Here is a 26,554-nt window from a genome sequence, read left to right on the forward strand (position 1 = left end):
GACAAGAGTAGAGGTGTGGAGGAGGATCCTGAACAATTCCTTCCTTTAGGCCCCTCACTGGAACCTTGATTAGCCACCACATTTTGTTTTCTGAGGACACATTCGTCCCTAGTGAGTAGTCAAAATCTTGGGCCTTTGGGGCCTTTGGTAGGATGGCTCTGGGACTTTTTTCATCTCAGTGGCTGGCTGGCTAGGATCATGGCTTTAGTTCATAGTTGCTGTAAAGTGACCACATCCCCAGGGGTGATTTCTCCCTCCTTCCAACCAGGTGACTGGGTGTTTGTGAGAGATGCCCCTGTAGGACACCAGTTCTAATCTGAGTGGAATTTAGGAGGCCATGTCAAGAGGGGCAATGTAAAAAAAAAAAAAAAAAAAAAAAAAAATGTAAACACTCCTAAGATTTGTAAGATCTGATGAAATAGCTGCTTGCTTAAGATAGTTCTAACCCAGAAGGGGGGGTGGGGGTGGGTTCCTTGATCTTGCTCTCAGAGGCACTAGAACTGGATGACTGGGGGGCAAGTTGATTACTTACTGTCCCTTGAATGCATGGGAAAAAGCTACGGTGGAATGCCCAGTTCTCCTGACTGAAATTAATGAGCTGGACGAATCAGAGTCCAGTGTCTCCCTCTGACTCCTTGGGTAGGGGTTTGATTGGGGTTTGGCTTAAAGGAGGCTGGCTCAGTTTCTATGGGCCAGGGGCAGAAAACATGAGTTTTGCTGCTCTGCTTCTTGTTGATATCTGGCTGACTGGAGGTGACGGTTCTGGAGACAACAGTCTTCCTGTTAAAACAAAGCTGAGATTAGATTGTTCCTGGTTTATCACTTTACAGCTAATTTCTCGGATTCCAGAGCTGGTAGGGGTTCCAGGGATTATCCCTATCTATCTTTTGCTAAATAACAGCTTGGTTGTGGGCTTCATGAAGTAGGAGGATGATTAGGACAGAAAGGGGCCCTGTCTTTGCCTTCAGGAGGTTGACTGCCATACGGTTCTCTGGGCCCGAGCCTCTCCTCCCCCAATTTTTTAAAGATTGGTGGGATTTTTTAGCAGAGAAAAATGTAAGAGCATTCCATGTGGGAGCAGGGCTGTGAGCAAAGACAGAAGGTTGGGAAGTTTTGGGCATTTGTGGAAGGGGATGGTGCTGTTGGAAGAGCGCTATGGCAGGGGCATATGAGAGATGAATGAGACAGAAAAGGGGGACTGGAGTCTTGGGTGCTGGGCTCAGGACTTTATGGTGCAAAGTTTTGTGGTGTGAAGTGGGGGAACCATCAAGGGTTTCCAGTAGGATATGGTTCCATGATTGAGGTGGACAAATTTATTGGTCATTTAAGCCAGAAACACCTGTGATTTCTGGTATAGACACCCTACACTCCCATGGCCTACTCCTGAGTGAGTTGAGGTGTTTTGTGTCCACTTTGCATCGTCTGGTGTTTTCATTCAAGCCCATCTCTTCGTGTTTTATTCTCACTTCATCCGAGTCTCTGTTTCCCAGTCTAGGTGCTGGAGACATAGCTCGACCAAGCTGGCATAGCCTCACCTAAACCTTTCATTTTGGGAGACCACCTCTGTCCACTTTACTAGCTTACACAGGGCGCCTTCTGAGAGAGCCATATTTTCCCAGTCTTTTTTGGCATGCAGGGTGGGGGGGGTGGTGGGGAGAGGGCTGGGCTTGGCACAGCTTCATTTTTTTTTTCCACCTCTGTTTTGTATTGCAGTGACTGAAACTGGACTGATGTTATAAAGGGTTTGATTGGGTAGAGATGGGATGAGCAAGGGTTTGCAGGGAGTAGGGTGACTTGGGGTGAATCTCCTATGCTCTCTGGGCTTTGGTTTCCCTGGTCTGTAAGAGGAAAGAGGTGGCTTGTGGGCCCAAAGTCCCCTGCCCTGACTTTTGTACCATCTTGTCCATCTGAAGGTGTCCTGGCCATTATGCTACCTTATGGAATTATTTCACCATGTGCTCTGCAAACACTACCCACTGTTTGGCTGGACACATGGTTCTGGTGTTTGACTTTGGGGTGGCTTGATGGGCAAGTCCCATCCTTCTTCCTTCTGTGATAGAGGGGAGAATCCTCAGGAAAGCCTGAAGGAGGGGGGAGGTTGGCTAAGTGGGTATGAAAGGCGCCATTCTCCAGTCTGTGTGATCTCAGGGAGGCCTTGTTTCTCCCTGACAGCAGCTCCAAGGGGGGGACACTGTTAGCTTTTCAGATCCTGCTGTTAGCTGGGAGCGGCACTTAAAAATAAGCTGCAATTAGCAGGAGTTTTGAAAAGATCTGTCAGTTCTTCCTCAACCTACTTCTTTTTTCCTTTACTGCAGGAGGGGAGGAAGTTGGCACAAGTAGAGACAGAGGAATGGCTTTACTTCTATTTGTAAAGTACATACAGTTGAGGCAAAACATTCATAGAGGGAAAAACTGGTTATGACTGTTAACATCAGTGTGTGCTCATCTAAACCCTGGTAAAAAATGGGGGGTGCTATAACACATGGTTATAGTCAGCTAAGAACTAAGATTGAAAACCCTGGCTATTCCAAGCACAGGTGGTGAAATCTAATTGGTCATTTTCTTCAGAGTTTAGATGCTACTTTAAAATAAATGTGTAGGTAGGGGCGCCTGAGTGTCCAATGCCTGATTTCAGCTCAGGCCATGATCCCAGCCAGAGTCATGGGATCGAGCCCTGCATTGGGCTCCATGCTGAGCATGGAATCTGCTTGGGATTCTCTCTCTTCCCCACTTGCGTGCATGCTCTCTCTCTCTCTAAAATAAAGATGGGGCACCTGCATGGCTCAGTAGGTTAAGCATGTGATTTCAGCTCAGGTCATGATCCCACAGTTCATTGGTTTGAGCCCTGTGTCAAGCTCTGTGCTGATAGCTCAAGCCCTGGAGCCTGCTTTGGATTCTGTGTGTGTCTCTCTCTCTCTGCCTCTCCCCCACTGTGCATGGGCATGCACGCATGCTCTCTCTCTCTTTCTCTCAAAAATAAAAAACAAAAAATAAAGATAAATAAAATAAATGTGTAGTGTGGGCTTATAATAGGATGAATCTTCTACCACCCACCCTGCTCAAGTCATCATAGACCTATACCCTGGGCTTTGGTTTTATGTGCTGTGGGCCTCAGACAGGTCTTTCAGACTACCTTGGCCTCAGTTTATTCCTTTGCAAAATATTTCTCCTAAAGCCTAGTTTGCAATGTCAGTAACAATGCTTTGAAAACAGCTAGAAGCCGGTTAGAACTCTTAAGAGCCGTTTTCTCAAACTAATGAGAGTTGCTTGAGGAGAGGCACCAATGGACCCCTGTCCTTGCCTTTGTGCTGAACCTCTTTGGGTCTGGGAATGTGCATTCTGTGGGGTTTGCTCTGTCTTTCCTGGGCCTTAGCCTTGCTGTCATGAATTATCCTATTTGGAGCTCATTCATCTTTCATCCCTACTTCTGCCCTGTGAGTCTCAATTTCTATGGTTGACCCTCCCACAGACCCCCAGAGTTCAGAATCCTACACCCAGCCTTCCCTGCTTTCGTGGTTAGGAAACTCAGCCGTTGGAGCTCCCATTTAGTCTCTTAATTGTGGGCATTTATAGCTTCAGCTGGGTTTCTTCTAGCTTTGTTTGTCTTTCCACAATGGTTGGGACCAGACCCAGTGCTGAGCCTCAGTTTCCTCACTTGTGAAATGCACCTGTTTTCAGGGACAGTGGGGACTGGTTTGAGTTTGTCTCTGGGGCCTCCTTCTGGGGCTGTCTGTAGGACTTCCTGCCTGCCCTAGTCCTGTCCACCGCCTCAGGGTCTTTTCACATGGTGTTCCTGGCCTGGTACTTGCTGTGCCTTCTCTCCCTTTCCTGCACCCACGTGTTATTCGTTACCAGCCTGGGCTCTGAAGGGTGGTAGTGTCTCCTGTTTTGCTCATTCCTGTCACTGGACATGGGCAATCCATAAGTATTTGTTGAATGAGAAGGAAATTATCTGGGGAAAAACTGTCCTACCAAGCCTTTCCACCCACATGTCACATGAAATGACAGGAGCCATCACTCGCTCAAGGAAACTGCCATGTGCCTGTTTGAATCATCTGTCATCCAGGGTGCCTGGGTGGCTCAGTCAGTTAAGTGTCCGACTCTTGATTTCAGCTCAGGTTTCTCACAGTTTGTAAATTTGAGCCCCGCATCAGGCTCTGTGCTGATAGTACAGAGCCTCCTTGGGATTCTCTCTCTCTCTCTCTCTCTCTCTCTCTCTCTCTCTCTCTCTGCCTGTTCTCAAAATAAAATAAACTTAAAAAAAAAAATCATCTGTCATCCCCTCAGCCCTCATGGTGATGCTGGGCCTGTAAGCTGGGAAGACAATGATAATCTTTCTCCCTGCTAACACCTGCTGAAATATGCATCCCTAAGAACCCAGGGGCCTACTCCCCTGATCCTTACCTAAGCTGAATGTTGGGAAAGGAGCTCCCCTGGGTGGGACCTTCATCCCATTGCTGCATGGGGAGGCAGCTCTGAGCTGAATATATGCAGGTGGATTATCTAGATGGGCTCTAGGATACTGTGAGAGGAAACTAGGTTGCTAGTGCTGACCTGGCAGGCTCCTGGGCAGGGTTGAAGCAAGGTTAGCATTGGGTGTGTCTGTCAGACCTGGATGAGTCACTGTGAGCAGGAGTCTGTCCCTTGCTCCTTGGTATTTCCCATTCCATGTAGATCTTGAGTGTCCAGATACAGAAGTCTGCCCAGAAGTTTCCTCTATATGGTGGCCTTTTGGGCAGGCCCATTCACGGGAGCCAGTTTTCCACCCCACCCCCCAAAACATCCATCACAGCAAAGTGTCTGGGGTCTGTGGGTACCCAGACCCAAGAAAGATGTTCAGTGTTCCCAGGCTCCTTGTCAGCAGGCCCTGAATTGGTTGAGCAGTGCAGACGGAGGGCACGGGAAAGGGACATCCAGTGCTCTGTTCCAGGCATCATTCCCTCCCTGCATTGGGTTGGCTGAGGGCCCGCAGCTGCATGTTTGTTCTTGGCCCTCGACTGTGACCGAGTTACTCCCTACCAAAGAATGGACTATGCCCATACCATGGAAATCACCTGTGTTCAGCTGGCTGAGCCTAGAGAACTATGCAATTCAGTCAGGCTAATAGAGGGACCTCTGCCAGGAGCCCAGGCCAGTGCCAAGGGCTGGGTCAGGCCTGCCCCTTTGCACACAATGGCCTGGGTCCCTCCCCCATCCCCAGCCTCTTGCCTCCCATCTGTGGGGCAAGCCCTGAGGCTGCATGTCTCACTGCCTGTCTCTAAGGTGCGTGCTCTCACTCCTGTCCTATCCCTGGAGCAGAAGGTGGTGTCACCCCATGCCTTGGCCCTCAGGACCCTTTGGCTGCTTCTCCCATTCACCCTGGGACCTCTTTCCATATTGGCCACCTCCAAAGAGCTCCGCAGAAGGAACACAAGGGAATTAAAAGGGAGCTTTCCCCCACAGAAGCTTTTGGAGACTTATCAAGCCCTGTTTATGAAGGTCTAGGGCCATTTATGGGACACCCTCCTCAGCCACCCATCCCTCTTTGCTCCAGAGCAGCCAGAGAATTTCTATAGAGGAGGGTCTTAGGGGTGGCAGATGAGGGTCAGGAAAACTTGTGTGCCACTGTTTTTTACTTAAAGTATACATTACTGATTTGAAAAAAGGGGAAGTTTTCTAAAGGTGCTTTTATTCACACATTGTGTGAAATGGAGAGAAGCGTCAAAGCCATAGAATTGTATGTTTAAAATTTGTGTTTAGCATGCCCTTGAGGAAAGGGCAGCTGGAGATGGGAAGGTGGCCAGGCCTTCTACCCAGGCCACCCCTCGGTCCTGCCACCTCCTTGCCCCACCTCCTTCTTCCTCCACCACCACCCTCTCAGCCTCGTCCTTGGTCCGGCTTTGTAAGATGATGATGTTTGTACTCTGCCAAGTGCTTTCGTACTGTTTGTCTCGGATAATCCTTCAGCCGCTCTGGGAGGTCCTGGAACCTGCTACTGATTTTTACTCTTCCAATGGCTAATTCTGGACTTATCAAGGAGCTCTGTGGAATCCCCACATTTCTAGATCCCCACAGTCCTCCATCCAAAGTGCATTTTCCCCTTTACGTCAGCCAAGACTGACCCCTTCAGTCACCCCCAGTGACGTTGCCGTTGGTGGGGTCTCTGATTTCCTCCTCTCTGGGACCTCCTTCCTGTGCTGAACACATTGTTCAGGCAGTGGCCATGAGTTTTCTCATCAGCCAGTCTTTCCATCCCTGATGCTTTTTTTTTTTTTTTTTAAAGTAAAAATCAGCCCACATTTTTTATTCTGCAAAGTCAGGTTGCAAGGGAACAACCTGAGAGGTCCCTGCTGATTGGGGTCTTCTGGAGGGGAGGGTGGCCTTAGTGCCCCTGCTATTTATTTAGGCTGTCAAGGTAGAGCTGCACTTGGGGACGAGTAGTGGGAGCCTCTCCCTGACGTTTGGCAGCCTCTGCTGCTGACCCCTGCCTTCCACCACTTTTGCCGCAAGGCCCTCTTTTAGGCATCCCTCCCAGGCCACAGCTGGCTGGCCCTGGACCTGTAGCTGCCTCAGGGTGCCATGGCAGCCCTGGAGAGCTCTTTCAGCCTTCTCAGAAGGAGGGGGAGTGGTGCTGTGCAGTGAGCATAGTGGTTAAGAAGAGTGATCTTGGAATGACCTCAGGCAAGTTTCTTAACCTTTGAAGCCTCATTTTCCTCATTTGTAAAATGAGATTAATACTAGTTCTTCTTCATGGGAATGGTGGTTAAGGTTAAATGGGGCTAGCCATGTCAAGGACTTGGCACTATGCCCGACACCTGCTAAGGCTCAAATTAGGAGTGTTTATTAATATCCTGTGGGGGCATTGCTTGGCCTCTGGAATCCAGGATCTGAGAGTCTCCAAGTAACCACCTGTTGCCTTCTCTCTATTCAGGGTATCAAGAAACCATTCACTGAGGTCATCCGTGCCAACATTGGGGATGCCCAGGCCATGGGCCAGCAGCCAATAACCTTCCTCCGACAGGTAAGCTGGCCCTCAGGAGCAGAAGCTGCTGGGAGAGCAAGGAACTAGAGACTGGTAGAGCCAGCCCATTTCTCTGATGTCCCCTGGGTCTCTCCTTCAACCTCTTCTCCTTCCAAAGTTGTCTAGAATTCCTAGACTCATTTTGGGGTTACTCTAGTGTACAAGGCTCCCAGGCATGCCTTTCCACGGTCCATGGTCTTGGATACTGAATTTGGAGCTTGGTTGATGAGGGCATCAGAGAGGCAGCCTGGAGAGGTAGAGTCCCAATGGGCTGGGAGGTGGTATGTGGGAGTCCAGATACAGCTTCCCAAGTGAGACACCCCGAATTTAAGTGTTAACTCTGCCATTTACCAGCTGTGTGGCTTTGAGCAAGTGGAGATCACCAGAGCATTGCCTTGGAGCACAGCTGGGGGCCTCAGTGCAATGATGAGTGTAAAACGCTCATCCCTAGCCCAGGAGAGTGTGGGGTTGGTGATCACTGTCAGCTGCTGCTCTCCTGGCTGCCTTGCTGATGTGACCCAGCTTGCTCCTGAGGTCTCTGGGAGGCAGGTGTTAATGTTTCAGTTTGAGCACCAACCACAAGGATGCTGCATGAGCTCAAATTGTGGGATTGATAGGCTGGAGGGGTAAAAATAGGGTGTGAGAATGCCATAGGGCCTCCTGAACAGAGACTGGAGACCAGCTGTGATGAAAGCTGTTTCCTAGAGGAGAATTGGGGCCCTTTTTGGAGCAAAATATGGTCCTTGTGTGGTTAAGGTTCACAGGGTCAGGCAGGCAGGGAAGCTGAGCACTGAAGTCCCCAGTTCTTTTCTCAGCCTGTGTCTCCTGCTGCAGGGGGCAATACAGGGAGGGGCGACCCTGCCCAGCTCTTGGTGGAGGGGTGTGGGGGTGCTGGGGGACCTTAGCTCAGGGAGCACACATAGGGTATGAGGAAAAGAACCGAGGCTGACACTGACCTGAAGGACATCCATTGGCCTCCCCTGCTGTGGCCACTGCTGCTAACCTCAGAAGCATGCCAGCTGACTGTGAATATAAGACCCAAACTGGGCCCAGGATGGAGAAATGGATCAGACCAAATAGAGCAGCTCAGCCAGGGAAGTGGAGGCAGGAGGAGGCTGGGGGGCCCTGGTTGTCCTGGAATCATGCAGCTTTGAAGGGGAGAGGCAAAAGATGTTCCCCACACATGCCTGGGACTCTGGGCATGAAGAGGTTCCTGTTGCCTCAGCCTTTCTGTCTGGCTGACATGCTCCCAAACCCTGCTCTGCCTTGGCAAGCCCAGCCTCTCCCACCTGATGCTGGCCTCCTGCAGCCTTCACGCATCTCCTTTCTTCTTCACAAGTGCCCCTGGGAGGAGGGCTGGGTCACTGCCCTTGTACAAATGAAGAAGAATGAGGCTCCAAGAAGCCAGCACCTGCCTGAAGTCACCCAGCTGGGGTCAGAGCTGTGAGCACCCTCCTCCCCTTAGTGGTCCTGGCACAGTTCCTAAGCTGCCAGCTTAGACTTGCCCAGTGAGCTGGGGTTTACCAGCACTTTTGCAAACATTTCCTTGATTAATCCTCTTAATTTGTGAAGTTAGGGTGATTTTCTCTGTTATAGAGATGAGAAAGCTGACCGGCTTTCAATTCTGGCCAGGAAAGGGGATGATGGTGAGAAAGGGGGAGGGGGCCTGGGGCACGGGGATCAGGGACAATCAGTCTGTGAGTTAGGAAGGGGTCTATGTTCCTGTCAGTTGGGGCTCACCTGCTTGCTCAGTTCTCGCCCCTTCTCAGGAGCCCCCTGGTGTGTGGACTACTGTCCTCTTTGGAAGAGTTGGTGCCAGGGACTGAGTAACAGGCTCATTCTGTCCCATGGATCCTCTTCTGGAAGACCCCCTATGGGCCCCAAGCCCAGGTCCTGATGTACCCCACCTTTCAGCATGAGAGCCCAGTGTGCTCCTCCCCCACCCACCCCCAAGCTCCTGCCAGCTGGAACCCTTGTGGAGCACATCTGCCACACATCCCTGAGTTGTCATCTTCGTACCCCTCCTGGGGCTCTGGGGTGGGGGGGGGTGCTGAGAGCCCAGCCATGCCTCTTTTCCCCCAGGTGATGGCACTCTGTACCTACCCAAACCTGTTGGACAGCCCCAGCTTCCCAGAAGATGCTAAGAAACGAGCCCGGAGGATCCTACAGGCTTGTGGCGGAAACAGCCTGGGTGAGGCCCCCAACTGACCAGGTCCCAGAGGGTGTGAAATGAAAGTGTGCTCTGAGCGTGGGCTTGGGCCCTGACCCCGAATGGAGAGTTATTCATGTGAGTGAGTGTGTGAATGTGCATGGGATGGTGACCTGCAGAGTAAAGGGGAAAATAGTGTTCTTCTTCCTGTCTGTGCTCTGCTAACCTCCTGTTAGCAAGGCAGTGAGGTCAATGCCCTCTTTGGTAAGCCGGGGCACATCAGGTACAAGAGCCTACATTTGCCTGGGTTTTGGTGTTACACCTGGGAGCCAGCTTGGATAGCTGAGCCCTCTGTCAGAGGAGAGGGTTTAACCCAGTGATTGGCCTCACTGACAGGCAGTTGGGTGCAGTGTGTGGCTTTGTCTAGCCTTCTTGCCTGTCTGTGGCCCCTGCCCAGCATCCAGCAAGTGGCAGTCAGTTACAGAGGAAGGGAAGTGCTGTGAGATGCCTGTGACCCCTGTTTGGTGGCTTCCTTCCTTCTGGTTGTGCTTCTGCCACCCCAGCCTCTGGTCCTCTCTGTCGGAAGCCCATGTCCAGCCATCTGCCTCCTTATTGAGGGGGCACACCAGGCACCAGAGGGCTCCATGGAGGGAGGCCCCAGAAGTTGGCCCCTGTACATGTGAAAATGATATTCTCTCTCCCTTTGCTGCTGAGATGGATTTCTGGCCTCTGGCCCTCTGGCTCTTTGTTCTCATCTTATGTTCTTTGTTCTGTTTGTTTTTGCCCCATTCCTTTGCCCAGCACCTACACAGGAGATCCAGCTTTCCTCACTACAGGAAAAACAGTTCTTAGAGCTTTTTTAGGACACATGCCTAAATGTTCTAGAATGTGGAAGAAGGATTCTTATGGCTTGTTCAGCAGAGGATCAGCTACCTTTGGCCTCTCTGCCATCTCCCTGCCTCTCCACTCCCTTTTTCTGCTCTTTCCCTTTATTGAGAGCCCTATGCTTGCTTTCCTTGCCATGGTTACCCCACCAGCCCTCTGTCCAAGTCTGTTACTGTCCTTTTTTTTTTTTTTTTTTTTTTTTTTTTTTAAATGTTTGTTTATTTTTGAGAGGGTGGGGAGAGGCAGAGAGAGAGAGGGAGACACAGAATCTGAAACAGGCTCCAGGCTTTGAGCTATCAGCACAGAGACCTAATGCGGGACTCAAACTCATGAACCATGAGATCATGACCTGAGCCAAAGTCAGACGGTTAACTGACTGAGCCACCTAGGTGCCCTGGTCACTGTCCTTAATGGTGTCCTTCTCAGGAAGGAGCCAGCTGCCCCTTGCTTCCTGCCCATCAGCCTGGGTAGGGTGTGGGCCAGCACCTTGTGTGGCAAGGCCTAAACCACAAGCTGGTAGAGAGCTGCCCAATAAGCCCAGAGGCCCGGCCTCCAAGCTCTTTTCCTTCTGCACCCTCTGCCCAGCCCAGAGGACAAAGGCGCTTCTCAAAGACCCCTTGGCCATGGGCCTAAGACTCTTGGAAGCTGCAAGGAGAGAGGAGGAGGGAGTGTTTGCCTTCTGCGTGTCTGGTGGGAATGTCTGGGGAAGGGGGAGGAGTTCTTTGTTTCATGGAGGAAACTTCATCAAGTTTTGCAACTCTGTCAGCCAGGCTATGGAAAGGAGTTTGAGAAGCCATGTTCCTGTGAGTCTCCTCTTGGGGTATTGTAGCAAGAGGAAAGTTGGCCTTTGGGGTTTTGGGGACCTGCACTGAGTTTTTTCTGAGGACCTTATGAGGATAGGTGAGGTAGGTGCTCTCTGAGCCCCTCTCCTCATCCTTGAACTAGGAAATACTTTGTACTCATCTCCTAGGCTTGTGAAGAAGGTTGAGATATGTGCTAACCCCCCTTGTCAGGTATGGAGAAGCCCTGTCCCTGGAGGTTGCTACCAGTTCCTGTCCATTGCTGAGGGCAGGGCAGTATCATCAGGGAGTGGTGCTCTGTCACCTAAGCCTTGGGCAGCCTAACAACCTGCCTGCCCATAAGGGCAAAGGAAATAGAAAATGTCAGTACTCAGGGCTACCCTGACCCAAGTGGGGATTATTAAATACACATACAAGGTCTTAAAGCTCACCCAGATGTTTTTATCATGCCCTTTAAAATTACTTCTTACTAGAGTTTCCTTTATTATCTGTTTGACAAGTAATTCCGCTCTCAAGTTGTATCTTGGATCTTAGGTAGGATTAAGGTGGAATCTAGCCCTTATCTAGTCCTCCCTGAGCATGCTCTAGGCATTGAGGGACACTGGTGAACCAGGTGAATGGAATTTCCATGCTCACAAAGCTCACTGTCAGATTTGGGAGAAACAAACATTAAAAAGAATTGACAACAAAAAATGTTCTAGTTTTCATGAGTTCTTGGAGAAAGAGCAGAGAGTTATGGGGCTTTAACAAGGGATTCTAATGTCCAGGGAGGGTTTAAGGAGCAAATACGTCTCAAATTCATGTGGAGGGTGAGTAATAGAGAACCTGCAATGCATCAGAAGAAATGGTGTGTGCAAAGGCCCTGAGGTTTAAGAACTGGGTGAAGAGGTCTGGATGGGGCGGTATGTGATGGGGCTGGGAAGTTTGGTAGTGGTGATGGTGCCAGTTTGTAGGCCATGGGAGGCAGGTTGCCATCAGCCTGAGGGCAGTGGGTCCCAAGCTGGGGTAGACCAGGCAGGGGGATAGGTGCTGTAGCAGAGATGCACAGAAGAATCTGGCCCCTGCCTTCAGGGAACTTATATTCAAGATGGGGAGGCAGGGCTTCATAAATAACTGGAGAAATTGCAGGTCAGGAGAGAGGCTGGGGGTGGGGCAGTATGTTTATGACAGGCCCCCTGGAGAGAGACTAGATTAGAGCTTTGAAGGACTAGTGTGGTTTGGAGCATAACAGAAAAGTTAAAGGAAAAGGGTTAGAAGGTCATGGCCTACTGGAACAGGGCATTTGCGGATGGCAGAAGGCCTGGGAATTCAAGGAAGTGGATGAACTAGAGGCAAGAAGGAAGGGGAGGCTTCATCCCATGGCGAATGGCCCATGGAGTGAAGAGAGCATTAAGAGAAGGCTTAGGAAAATAGGGAGCCCTAGCAAGTTTCTGAGGATGGGAGTTCAGCAATAAGTAAGTCACTCAGTAAAGGGAGAATTCTCTAACACCAGCATTTGTACTTCCCCACTGTTTTTAATTTACAAAATATTTCAATGCAACAGAATACCCAAAGTAATGTAACAAAAGACTTTATACCTACCACCCAGATTTGATACATGTTAATGTTTGCCTTGTGAACTTTAGAGAATTGGCCCAGCCTCCCCTGTTTTCCCCCTCCATTTTATAGCTTGTCAGAGGGGAAGTGTGAGCCAGTTTCACACACAGGCTGAGGCAGAGCCTGCCTGGCCTTCTTCAGCAGAGCCTCCAGGGTGCAGGGCCTGGACTGATATCCACTGAGGTCCAAAGAAGCCCTGTCCTGCCTCCTGGTGGTGGTTTTGCAGTAGACTTAGAAGGAATAGGCTGGTTCTTTTTAAATGTGGTATAAAATGTAAATGGTATCAAAGGATATAGAATGAAAACTCTGCCTCCCACCTCTGACCCCTAGCCTCCTCTTCACTTCCCCAGAGAGTTCAGCTCACCATTTTGAGACTCCTACCAGATCTTGTGCATGTGCAGCTACCTATTTCCAAATTCTTTCTAAAAACATAGTGGTTTGACCTAAAAAAAAAAAAAACAAAAAGAAAAAAACAGAAAAACCCAACAAACTCTTTATTTGAAGTATAGCAAACCTATAGTAAAATGCACAAATATTAATGTACAGCTCAAATAGTTTTTGCACGTGTACACACCTGTGTAACCCCCACCCAGATCAAGACATTGAACATTTCCAGTGCTGCAGAAAGGCTCCTTTGTGCCCCTTGGCAGTCATACCACCGCCCCCCAGAGTGGTCACCACTGTTCTTCTACCTTCCAGCACCGTAAATTAGTTTTGCCTGTTTTTGAACTAAATGTAAATGGTAGTCTGGATTTTAATCCAAATGATAGCCTAAGGATATTGTTGACATGGGTGGGGGTAGGGGAGTCATGCCCAGCAGCCCCATGGATCTGTGGTTAGTACCAATCAGGGATCTGGACTCCTGGGGATGGCAGCTGGTGCCATTTTGGGTTGACCCATTCTTCCAGGTTCTGTGGAACTGTGTGTAGGCAGAGGTGATAAAGACATAGCAAGCCCAGCTGTAATGATTTATACTATTGTAGAACATGTATAAATCCCACAAGGGTAGATAAAACAGGTATGGGCACATTTAACTGATTGGAAGCCAGGGCCTAGAATAATGCTTGACATATAATGGGTTCTCAGTGAATACTGAGTGGATGAATGGGGGGGTGGGTGGGTAGATGAACAAATATGCAGATGGATGGATGGCAGGTGGATGGTTGGATGAGAGGGTGGGTGGATGAAGCCCAGATAGGTGATTAAACAGCTTGCCACCATTCCACAGCCTAGAGTAGTGGGAGTTGGGTCCCTTCCAAGACCTTCCCAACCCCACCCTAGCTAATTATATAGATTTCACTGACTCCATAGCACCAGTTACCATGCCTCTCTAGTCACTGTCTTGTTTGCTGTCTTACAGGCTCTTACAGTGCTAGCCAGGGTGTCAATTGCATCCGTGAAGACGTGGCTGCCTACATTACCAGGAGAGATGGCGGTGTGCCTGCAGACCCAGACAACATTTACCTGACCACTGGTGCCAGTGACGGCATTTCTGTACGTGTTATCTAATGTTCACCCATGTGAAGAATAGCCTTGCATGCTAGGGCCAAGCGTGTGAGCCTACCAGCCGGGGGATGGGCCTGGGAGGGAGGGGTTGGCTACCCTCTGGTTCCTGCTGTGTCCCCCATCCTGCTGTCCTTACCCCATTCAGTCATCTTGAAGCTGGATATTCCTGCAGCCTTGGTTTCCCTCCAGAGTGCACACCTGCAGATCCAGCTGGAGAAGAGCCATGGGCACTCAAGGGTGCATTGGCCTTTCTCTCACTTAGTACATACTGGTGTCCCTTCTCTGCCAAGCACTGTACCAGGTGCTGGGGAGATGGTGGCAACCAAACACGTTTGGCCTCTGTTTACATACTCGTGTTGGATCAGACTGGCCTTCATATCAAATAAATGTCTCATCACACGCTTTCAGTTTCTCTTCTGAGTGAACAGGACAAAATGCTACAGGAGGGGCAGCAGGTGGCAGGGGTGGCTGTCAGGGGGCAGAAATGTTTCTACAAGGATGGCTGAGCAGAGATCTGGAGGATATGTAGGTGTGAACAGGGGAGGCAGGGGTCAGGGTGTGTTTGGGACAGAAGGTCAACATGTGCAGAGGCTGTGAGCTGGAAGGAGGCTTTGTGTTTGGAAATGGAGAGATGAAGTGAATGAGCACCTGTAGCAAGGGCCAGTTTCCAGAAATGGGCTAGGGAGGCAACTGGAGCCCTAGTCCTATAGGGCTTTTGTGGCCATGTTAGGATTTAGGTCATTGTCCTAGTAACAATGTCCATTGAAGGATTTGAAGGTGAGGGGAGTGCTGTAAGGACATGGAGATAATTAGATTTGTGTTAAGTTTTAACTTTGGCAGGGAAGGGGCATGATCGGGATGAGGAGGAGGAGGGGGAAGAGGTGACTTGGGCTGCGGGTCAGCTGTGGATGGAGTGAAGAGGGGCTGGTATTAAAGTGTGCTTAGCAGAAGGGGCCTGAAGTCCTGGGTCTGAGGGACCTGTGGTCCATTCCCATGTAGCATGCCTCTTCCTGTGCCTAATCAGTGCTAGGCGCCTTCAATTCACTTATTTTCCCTCCTCAGGGAGTGTGTGCTGATCTTTCTTTTAAATGGTTATCTTTGTCTTTTGACCTCCAAGGCTCTTGTTTCTAATGTTTACTGAGTGCTTTCATCCTTTCCCAAAACCTTTCAGATGCTTTAAACTCTTACTGGAGACCGTGAGGAAACAGGCCCAGTAATGTTAAGTGGTCTGCAGGCTTTAAGTCAGCCTCTTGTGGAATTTGGAATTTGAGTGTTGAGGCTCAGGTCTTCAACCGCAGCATATTCCATTGTGTTCTGTTGTCAGAGCCTCTTGTAATTCCCAGAGAAACCCACATACACCCAGAGGTCCTGGAGCAGGGGAGGAAGGTGTCTTCAAGATTTAGGGAAAAGAATCAAGTTGTTGAGCTTCTTAATTTGGTGGCGTTCTTGCAGCAAGGAACTGAGCCTGTGTGTAAGGTGGGGGCTCTGACAGAAGAGGGTTTCTTATGAACTACTGCCATGTCCACCAGTAGCCCACAGGACTCACATGACCTGGTTTCTCAGGAGTCCTGCAAACCTTGAGCTGTGGAGACAGCTGTGGAGACAACCAGGTTGAAGCACCACCTGCTGATAGTAGATGGGTATTTTCTCCCAGTTTGACAATCCTTTCCTTGTTCAGGGGTCTGTCCAACCTTGGACAATGGTAATTACTAACAAGACAGATTTCCACTGCCCATCCCCACCAGGACAGACGGAATGAGGTTAAGGGCTGAGGTCAGAATATTATTCTGAGACAGCCAGTTTGTAGACCACTGCTTTAGAAGACCTCTTTAAAAAGTAGAAGCATTGAGTCTTTTAACTACTGTGCTGAGAACATTAAAGCATTTCATTTTGCTTATTCCTCATAGCAGACCTCATTTTACACATGGAGAAAGTGAGGCTCAGGGAAGCCAAGGGGCTCATGTGGACTGCACTGCAGGCAGGCAGCAGGGTGGCTGGTGAAAGGCTAGAAGTGGGGCTTCCTGGAGTATCTGCCTGGCAGCCCCCAAAGGGTGCAAGGTGGCAGTATTCTTGGAAGACATGGCTTCTCTATTGCAGACAATCCTGAAGATCCTGGTCTCCGGGGGCGGCAAGTCACGGACCGGCGTCATGATCCCCATCCCACAGTACCCCCTCTACTCGGCCGTCATTTCTGAGCTCGATGCCATCCAGGTGAACTATTACCTGGATGAGGAGAACTGCTGGGCCCTAAATGTGAATGAGCTCCGGCGGGCTGTGCAGGAGGCCAAAGACCACTGTGACCCCAAGGTGCTGTGCATCATCAACCCTGGGAACCCCACAGGTCTGTGCTTCGCTTAGCCACTTTATTGGGGAGTAGGGGTAGGGCAGCCGGTGTACTACAGGTCTGGACACGAAAGAGTTAAATAATGTGACGTTCTCTTTGCTCCCCTTTCCCAATCTAGTTCCAGATTTGTTAACATAAAGCCATAAAATCTGCCACAGGCCACCTTAGGAGATGAGCAAATGCAGGCATATTTTTTGGACAGGGTTGCATTATTATTAAGACCAGTTTTTTGGTTTTGTTTTTCTTTCTCCCATTCTTACATTTGCAAAGAATCTCCTTGAGGTTACTTACAACCCGTCACCATTAATCATAGGCCTCATTTTACCTTTACTCCTAGTTGTTTTTCTGAACCAGTTTTCAGAATGCTGGTGTGTGCGTTTTTTTCTTTAACACAGCGTTACTGTGTACTTTGAGACCTGGAAAGGAAATGCTATTAAAAACAAAAGCAAACAAACTGAAAAAACCTGTTTCCAGAAGTTGAAAAGTGCTCCTAATTTTGCATATTTTTCTTTAAAAAAAAACAAAAAAAGTCCAGCCCTGCATGTTTGGATCTTTCTGGGCTGCTGGCTTCATTTGCCCCCAGTGCTATTTGGATGCTGAGAACAAGGGCTCCTCTTTCCTCCTTTGTTGAGATAAATTGGGTCAGGGCCAAAACGCGTTGGAGTTGATTGTGGAATCTGCTTCTTTGGAACATTAAATGATGCTTCAATCAGCTGAAAGCACCACTTGAATTCCTGAGTGCAGAAAATGGGTGCGCCTGGCTGTAACACTCATTTATTTACATCAGCTCCCTGGGGGTAGGAATGCAGATTCTAGCTCTAATGCAATAGGAAAATGACTACAGCTGGGTTCTCAATCCTGGTTGCACATTAGAATCACAAAAGGAGCTTTTAAAAATGCCAAAGTCATGGCTGCATCCCAGAATCTCTGGGGATCAGGCCCAGGCATCAATATTCCCCACAGCTGATGATGAGAACCACCACGTTAGGACAGTAGTTCTCAGACTTAAGCTTGTTAAAAAGCAAACTGCTGGACCCCGCTCCAAGAGATTCTGATGTAATTGGGCTAAGTTGGGGCATGAGAGTTTGTATTTCTAATGAGCTCCCAGGTGATGCTGTTGCTGCTGGTCCCAACTTGAAGTAACAGTTCCTACATCTTGGGAAATACTCTGTATACCTAGTTTATATTAGAGGGTTGGTAACTTTTAAGGCCAGGTGTTTATGCATATCTTTTCACCTGGTTCTCTGGGAAGAAATAATTGCATCAGAGACTTTACTATTTTAGGTAAAGGGATCATGGGAGTGTATATTAATATGAGTAATTTTTAGAATAACTGTAAGTGGGCAGAGGCTGGTGTTGCTTTCTGGGGTCTGAAATGTGTGAAAATTGGTGAGCTCTTGGAAGATGGGGGATGAAAAATAGAAACTCCCTGTGATGGCCATATATCTTGTCTGGACCACACACTGACCACTTGGGCTGAAAGGTGTCAAAATGGACTGGGATATTAAACCAGGCCTCTGGGTTCTAAGATAGAAACCCAGCTCAAGATTGCAATTGGGTCATAGAACTGTAAAGTCCAGGGGTGAAGGAGCACATCTGAATCAGCATCATTGTCATAGGAATCTCGGTCCATTTCCCAGGTCTCAGTTGGAGTCCTTCTCAGGAAGGATCTGTCCTTGGTGTGACCTTCAGCAGCCCCAGCCATGGCCCACCAGCTGAGCAACCTCAGCAGAGAGCCTCACCCATAGTTTTAACAAAAATTCCAGGCCAGACTCACTTTGGCCCAGCTTAGGTCATCTGCCCATTCCTGCACCAGTCAAATCACCAAGACTGTGGCCAGGTCTGTGTCCCTTGGCCCTGCTGGAGTGCAAAGAGAAGCAGTTCCCCATAGAATAGCTGAGCTCTGTCACTCAAAGGAGGGAAGGACACTGGGCAAACAAAGCAACAGATTTTCTCTTTGGGTTGTGGGAAATTTCCTTTGGCCTGGCCTCTGGTGAGAGGCACTTGGAAGACCCCTCTCCAGCCTTCTGTGTCAAAGCCATCCCTTCTATGAGGTGGTCTCATATCTCCCCCTGCTGGGCATAGCTGTGCCTTGGCCCTCTAAAGCCATTTATGACTGTCCCTTCTACAACACTGTATGTATTTGTCCACCCATTGGCTTAGAGGCATGTTCTGAGTGACTCCCAGACACTGGAGAGAAATAAGTTCTGTCCTTATCCTCAGGGTTGCGTTGCACACATCAGTGGAATTATTTACATATAGTGTGTCCGTTCCCTCTATTGAGCTGCAGGCTTTCTGAGGCCCTGGTCCTTGTTTACTTCCTCTTTGCACTCTCCTTGGCATTATGTGCACATGGTTTTGATATTCTTGCTGCTCAAATCTTTGCTTGCATTCTAACAGGATAGTGTGTGGGATCAGAGGCATGGAAGGGCAAGCCCAGTAGGGTTTGCAGGCAGACTCAGCCCCCTGTGGAGCCAGCACCTGGCTGTCAGTGGGAAGAGTAGTTGGTTCCTTGTAGAATCCCGGGCTGTCTCCTTTCCAGAATCCCAGAATCCTGAACTTCAGAGGAAGCCTGGTTTGGTGCTTGCTTGGCAAGAAAAAGCTGGACCTTTCACAAAGGAATTGAGCTTTAGTAAAATAATTGGTTCATTGCTTTGATAGTTCAAAGCTGAGATCCTGGCTGAATCATACTGTGCTCTTATAAGATATATCTATTTTTTTCCATACATGTCCTTGATATTCTCACACAGAGAAGACTATAGGTATTTTTATTTTTAACAAAAAGGTAACATATTCTACGTATATAAATAGTACCTCTGCATACATATACACATACTTACAGAGTTATATGTGATATGCATAGAGACACATACATATACATCTTTTAAAATGCTGTTTCTTTACTAAGTCAGTAAGTATTCTGACTTACTGGGATTCTGGGTGTTTTTCCGGAAGGTATGTGAGCACCACTGATACCCCCAGTGCCACACCCATAGCAGGTCTCAGGAAACACTGGGGAAAGTTTCCATTTCCATCTTGCTGCATTTGTTTCTTCCCCATCTAAGCCCATGGCATTTCTGGTGAACTGGTAGAGTAATATTTTGCTATTTGTGCTCATTTCTGTTAAACGGGTGCTGATTATTTCCACTGTTTGTGTTGAGTCAAGTGCTCAAGGGTAGACCTTAAAAGGGAAGACTGCAGAGTGTTCTCCATCATCATCAGTGATACATAACTCCCACATGGCCATGAACAGGAGACACCAGAGCTGGCACACAGGCTTGTTCATTTTGTGCTTACTTTGCAAATATTTACCGAGCACCTGCTGAGTATGGGCTTTGAGGATACCCGATGAGCCATACAGACCATGTCCCTGCCTCATGGAACTTGTGTGTGCCTCTCTGGGAAGTTGTGGTAACTGTCCATCAGCCAGTGTGATTCTCTTCGTCAGTTGCTATTGGTGTGTGGTAAGGGGGGCTTAGAGATTATTGATTTAACCCCTTCAGTTTTATCTTCCTTCTCCTTAAGACACTATCCTCCAACACAAACATACCCCGCCACCCACCCACACACACCACTCATAAGAATAACAAGAAAGTTGAGTGTGAAACACTTCTCCCTCCACATACCTGGCATAAGTGAGTCAGACAGATGGGGCTGAGACTTGGGAGTCCCTAGAGGTTGACTATACCCTATTAGGCACAGCAACTAGGGTGGTCCCTAAGGGTCATGCAGGAACACAGGACACCTGAGTGATTCTGGGTGGGATTCTTGTCCTAGGGACAATTTAAACAGCATTACAAACTGCATTCTGGTTTTGTTGGGGATTTTTTAGGTCAGGTCCAAAGCAGAAAGTGCATAGAAGATGTGATTCACTTTGCCTGGGAAGAGAAGCTCTTTCTTCTGGCTGATGAGGTAAGAGTTGCCCAGCTCTCTCCTCCGTGAGGAGTGAGGCTGAGCTTTCTCTTCCAGGGGGAGGGAGCCAGGCCTGACTGTTCTGTACCACAGGGAAATTTCTAGGTGTTGGAGGAGTGATTCTAACCAAGGAGGAGGATGTTAACAACCTGTGAAACTGTGACCTAAATCATCCCTCTATTCGGTTGGATTCTTGATTATAAATTTCAGAAAGTTAACCCAAACCACTTTAAACTTTAAAAGAGGGGCATCTGGGTGGCTCAGTAGGTTAAGCATCTGACTCTTGATTTTGGCTCAGGTCATGATCTCGGGGTTTGTGAGATAGACCCCTGCATTGGGCTCTATGCTGATAGTGGAGCCTGCTTTGGATTCTTTCCCTCCCTCTCTGCCACCGCTTCCCCCCACCCCTCACCTTCCTGCCTGGTCATGCTCTCTCTCTCTCAGAATAAATAAATAAACTTGAAAAACAACAGTGGGGTAAAGGTGTGGGGCTAAGTTCAGGCACACAAACCATATCCCTCAGATTCACTCTCCTTCCACTTAGGCCTCACAACATTGCTATCTTCCCAGCCTAGAAAGAGAATTTCTTCCTGGTGATTCTAGCAAAAGTCTCAGAGTTGAGCCTGAATCACACAGCTTGGGTCACACACCCACTGCTGAACCAATCACTGTGGCTGATGGTTGCAATATGCACATTGACCAGGCCCCATACAAGGGGCAGGCTGTCTTCCCTAAGAGCAGGGAGCAGTGTTCCCCGAGGGGAAATCAGGGGACTCTCTCTCAGGAAGGGAGAGTGGATGCTGGGTGGACATAATGCTGTGTTCCTGTGCCTCCTGTGCTTCCATATCTACCATCTCATTTAGTCCTCACTGCAGCCTGTGAAGGGAGGTGGGGAAATTTTAATTTCATGGTTGCCACTCCCTGAACCTCAGTTCTGGAGCCAAGGCTCCCCATATTTTTCTTGCTTTGCAAGGAAGAAACTCAAGGCCTGTCAGATTCTATTTCACTTCTTCATTTCTGCATGATTCTGGTTAGTGGTAGCTTCTAGCACCCTGGTTTCATTTCTTTGCTCATTAGCACCCACACCCACACCCACACCCACACACACACCCACACACACACACACACACACACACACACACAACTTACCCACCAAATTGTTGCCATGATTAATAGATGGGCTAAAAATCTTCCTTTCTCTCTCTCTCTTTTTTTTAAATTCCAGTAGAGTTAACATACAGGGTTATATTTGTGTCAGGTGTTAAAAATCTTCATTTCTAAAGGAGAGAAGGGGCAGCAGAGTGACTTCGTGCACTAAACTCCTCCCCTTGAGGTCCAGGAAGAGGAGGGCATGAGGAAGTTCATCTCCAAGGGCAGAGGAAGGTGCTTGCCTGCTGAGTGTGGACTATGTGGACAGGGAAAAACAAAGCATATGTGGGTGCCATTCATGTGTACAGTCTAGTGGGAAAGCTGGCAGTGAAATGAATAGAAAAACAGTAGTTCCAAAGGGGTAGGTGTCGTAAAAAGCCAGGAGAGCAACACGTTCAGCTCTTCAAGTACGGAGGTCAGAGGATAGCTCCATGAACTGCTTCAATTATTTTTTAAAAACTTTTTAAATTTTTATTTTTGAGAGAGAGCGACAGAGAGAGAGAGAGCAGGGGAGGGGCAGAGAGAGGGAGACACAGAATCTGAAGCAGGCTCCAGGCTCTGAGCTGTCAGCACAGAGCCTGACATGGGGCTCAAACTCATGAACAGTAAGATCATGACCTGAGCCAGTCAGACGCTTCACCGACTGAGCCACAGAGGTGTCCCTGAACTTTCATTATTAATCTTATGGAAAGAAGTAAACATTCAGGGAGGAAACTTGCTTGGGCAAGTAGGAGTCCTGACATTGTCACTGGTCAGATGAGGTAGAAAGGAGATCTGAAAGTTGGGTGGAGGTGAGTGTGGGTGAATGGGAGAAATCAAGTGGGCATACAACTCAAAGCTTTTCTCCTTGTGTGTTCTATAAGGTTCCTTTGGGCACATCTGCCTTATTCCTGGAATGGGCTTTGTAGCACACAGCCTGACTGCAGGTTGACCCTGAGCACCTGTGCCCTTCCTACATGGGCTCAGGCCTCTCGGGGAATATGGGTGACTGTCCCTGTGTCCCTGTTCCCCCAGGTGTACCAGGACAATGTGTACTCTCCGGACTGCAAATTCCACTCCTTTAAGAAGGTGCTTTATGAGATGGGGCCTGAGTACTCCAGCAACGTGGAGCTCGCCTCCTTCCACTCTACCTCCAAGGGCTACATGGGCGAGTATGTTGGCCCCCACCTTCCTCCCACTGCCTCTGGGCCTGCCCCATACCAGATCCCCTCTGCCCTGCCCCACACTCAACCTGGACAGAGAAGGCCGTCCTTATCTATGGCCTCTGCTGACCTTAGAAGCAGGAGACAGGCCACATCTCCCCAAGGGGAAGCCCTGTGATGTGAGGACAGCAGGACAGCCTTGTGCAGAGGCCCATACAAAATAAGGTCATGCTTGAAAGAAACCTGACTGCAATAAACAATGCAAATGAAAGCAAGACCTACAGCAGCTTCCAACACTAGTGTTTTCTGCCAGCCCGTTTACTGTTGCTCCAACATTGACTGAAATCTGAGGGGCTGGAGAAGGCAAGTTGAGTGGACAGATGGCGTCAGGGCCAAGCTATATGTGTACCTCACCCTAGCACTGGGGCCAGAGAGTCCACTTCAATCCTGTATTTGTTCATTCAGCTAATACTTTTTGATGACCTGCTCTGAGTCCAATACTGATCTCGGCACTGAGGATACAGCAGTGAGCAAACCACAGCAGTCCCTGCCCTAACAGCTTATGTTCTAGTGAAGAGAGAGGCAGTAGACAAATGAATAAAATCATGTGTCAAGTGGACAAAAATAGAGAAGAAATGGGAATGCGGGTGGTGGGGGTAGAGTTATTGAGGAGGAAAGAGGGAGCTATGCAGGTATCTGAGGGAGGAACATTCTAAGATAAGAGAATAGCATGTGTGAAGGCCCTGAGGCATGCCTGGAATATTCAAGGAGTAGCAAGGAAACTGGAAAAGAGTAAGTGAGGGGGAAAGTAGCAGACATGGAGGACAAAGAAGTCATAAGAGGCCAGATCATCTGGGCTACTTAGGTTATTTTTTACTTTTACTCAGAGTGAGATGGGATCTGTTGGAGGATTATAGCAGAGGCATGAACTCACCTGACTTAAGTTTTACTGGACACTGTCTGTTTGCTGTCTGGTGAGGGCAGGAACAGAGACCAGTCAAGAGGCTGTTATAGCCAGGTGAGGTATATATATGACCGTGGGCCAGGATCGAGATGGGGAGAAGACGCTGAATCCTGGATATATTTGAAGGTAGAGTGGACAGGAGTGGCTTGATGGAGAAGATGATTGTGAGACAGAGGAATCAAGAATGATTCCCAGGCTTTTTATTCAAACAACAGGAAGGATGAAGTAGCTAGCCATCAATGGATGAGGAAGGCTGTGGGTGAAGTAGGTTTGGGGGAAAGATTGGGAGTTGGGTTTTTGACGTGTTGAATTTCAAATGCTCATTGCATGTCCAGATGGAGATGGATGTGTGAGTCCCCAGCTCAGGGCTGATAGCCAGCTGATTTAAGTTTGGGAGGTTCAGTGAATGAGTTGTTAGATCTCTGAACCTGGACATCTCACAAGGAGCGACGTAGACCCTAGGTAGACCAGGGACTGGTTTAGGCCCTCACTGCTCAGAAGCTGGGGGAGAAGAGGAGGAACCTGAAGAAGAGAATGAGAAGGAAAGACTAGTGAGTTTACAGCTAAGGGCATTCATCCACCAACTTTGTGGGGGTTCTTTTATGCGCCAGCTGTCAGGTTCTCCCTTGTTAAGCTGAAGGCCAATGGAACCATGAAGCTTGGAGGAATATTTTGGCCAGGTCGATGGAGCTGCATCATTGGGATGATTGCCCAGCTGGCTTTATTTGATGTAGGCAGGGGTTAATTTATGCTGGTCTTTCTGGTCTATACTAATAGCAGTGCTTTATCTCTGCTAGACTTTTGTGTGCTATGTAGCTCTTTTCCTAAACAAGTCTGTTCTCTATTAAGTCTTTTTTCAAACTCAGGTGTTTTTATCACATACTTAGTCATGTCTCCATCTGTGTTATTGATTATTGTTTTTAACAGTCTTCTGGATGTTGGTATCCTGAGTTATGACCTGTAGTCTTCAGATCCTGATTACCTGGGATTAGACTGCTCTTCTCAACTTGGTTTTCTGCTCATCAGCAGAGGATTAAGCAGAAAGTTGTTTCTTTCAGCCTTTGTTATGGGAAACCTTTCTGCAATACTAGAATTTATCTTCTTGCCTTGGAAAGTCCAGTCAAGAGATGAGATGGGAACTGGCCTTTGCCAGTTCAGTTCTGCAGCCTAATTCCAGTGGCATTTTTTTTTTTAATGTTTATTTATTTTTGAGAGAGACAGAATGTGAGTGGGTTAGGGGCAGAGAGAGAGGGAGACACAGAAGCAGAAGCAGGCTCCAGGCTCTGAGCTGTCAGCACAGAGCCCGACGCGGGGCTCAAACCCACGAGCTGTGAGATCATGACCTGAGCCGAAGTCGGACGCTCAACTGACTGAGCCACCCAGGCGCCCCAGTCCAGTGGCATTTTATTGAGTGTTTCACTGTGTCAGGTCTTCTGAAGTTGAGGGTGTGGAGTATACAGAGGAAGGTAAGACTGGGTACCCACCTCAAGGAGTCTGCATTTCTGCAGTCTTAGTCTGAACGTTATCTATCACAGTCCAGAGAAGGAGGTACAGCTCCAGAAAGTGTGACTGCTGGGGCAGATTCAGGTTCGAAAGTTTTTGGGGTTTTTTTTGTTTTGTTTTAACTCCTTGCAGATTTCATCTTACTTTCCTGTGATTTCAGTCTATATCAAATATCTATATCAGGATCCTAGTGGTGATAGTAATGGTGGTGATTTAGTGATGGAAACTAAACTTGAACTGACTTTCACCAAAGAGGTTTTTTTAAAAAAATTAATATCAGTAAAAAGTCTAGGAATCTTAAAGATGTCAGTGGGACTCTGTCCCTGATTTCTTGCTTTGTCTCATTGTCTTTCTCAGCTCTGCTCTCCTGTAGGTTAGCTTTGTTTTCAGAAGAGGACCAGCAAAAGTCCTCAGACTAGGTTCATAAGCTCCAGTGAATCAGGTACCTACCCCTGGAGCCTGTGCAGGCTTGAATCATGTGCCCCTTTAGAACAGGGGCTAGTGTATTAGTTAGGACTCAGGCTAAGTGGCTTTAACAAAGAGGCCCAAAAATATAGTGGCTAAAACAAGTGGATCTCTCTTTGACATAACAGACCAAAGGTAGGAGAAGTCCAGGACAGGCTGTGCTCCACGAGGTCATTCCAGGACTAGGCTGGTAGGACAGTTCTGCCATGTCAACATGTGGCATCCATCTCTGGCACTGAGGCTGCTGCTCCAGTGTCTCCATTTCTCAGGAAATGGGGGAAAAGAAGGAAAAAGAAGAGAGCATACTTTTTTCATGTAAGGAAGTGATGTGGAATTTGCTCATGTCACTCCCGTTCACCTTCCATTGGGAAGAACTTGGCCACATCTGACCACTCAGCATTAGGAATGGGGATGATTACAGAACATTCTGGCTGACCGGATTGCATTTAGTTGAGGCCTCTCTGTGACTGGTGGGTCCTCTCCCCATCTTCAACCTGCAGGTGTGGCTACCGAGGAGGCTACATGGAGGTGATCAACCTGCACCCTGAGATCAAAGGCCAGCTGGTGAAGCTGCTCTCTGTGCGACTGTGCCCGCCCGTGTCCGGGCAGGCTGCCATGGACATCGTTGTGAACCCCCCAGTGCCTGGAGAGGAGTCCTTTGAGCTGTTCCACAGGGTGAGTTGCTGTGTTCTGTGGCCCATCTGCATCCCTGCCACAACAAGGGTCATGGATATTCATGGCGTATTCAGGATCACCATGGCCAGCCTCTCTCCACACCTCTGACGGGTGCTCATGGTTCCTCTTGATGCCTAAACCACCCCATGAGGTTCAGTGTGAAAATGTAGTTGGGCTGTGTTCTGAAGTGGAGGACTGTCCATGCATGTGGGTGGGAGACCCCTACCCCTTCATCCCCTGTGAGCACCATAGATGGGCAGGCATCCCTGGAGGATTCTGTTACTAAACTAAAAAGGAGAAAAGGATGGGTGTGGCATTGGTTCTAGGCCATAGGCCTGCCTTTGGCCCAACCAGATGTTCTCACAGCTCAAAGTAATCCAGTTAGACCCTTTCCATTCATTGCAAGTGACAAAAACCCGACTTTAACTAGTTTACACACAAAGGAATTTATGGGTCATGTAACC

General features: G+C 48.6%; 1 protein-coding gene across 1 annotated transcript in view; it reads left to right on the plus strand.

Moving 5' to 3' along the window:
- Positions 1-26,554, plus strand: part of GPT2 (glutamic--pyruvic transaminase 2) — a 34,107-nt gene that overhangs the window by 1,176 nt on the left and 6,377 nt on the right. The window contains exons 3-9 of the mRNA XM_058706247.1: positions 6,911-7,000; positions 9,083-9,191; positions 13,791-13,924; positions 16,034-16,277; positions 20,113-20,192; positions 22,356-22,492; positions 25,916-26,090. Coding sequence (XP_058562230.1) covers positions 6,911-7,000; positions 9,083-9,191; positions 13,791-13,924; positions 16,034-16,277; positions 20,113-20,192; positions 22,356-22,492; positions 25,916-26,090 — 969 coding nt within the window. The remainder of the gene's footprint in view (positions 1-6,910; positions 7,001-9,082; positions 9,192-13,790; positions 13,925-16,033; positions 16,278-20,112; positions 20,193-22,355; positions 22,493-25,915; positions 26,091-26,554) is intronic.

The sequence above is a fragment of the Neofelis nebulosa genome, chromosome 17 (assembly GCF_028018385.1).
Source record: "Neofelis nebulosa isolate mNeoNeb1 chromosome 17, mNeoNeb1.pri, whole genome shotgun sequence".
NCBI classification, from domain to species: Eukaryota; Metazoa; Chordata; class Mammalia; order Carnivora; family Felidae; genus Neofelis; species Neofelis nebulosa.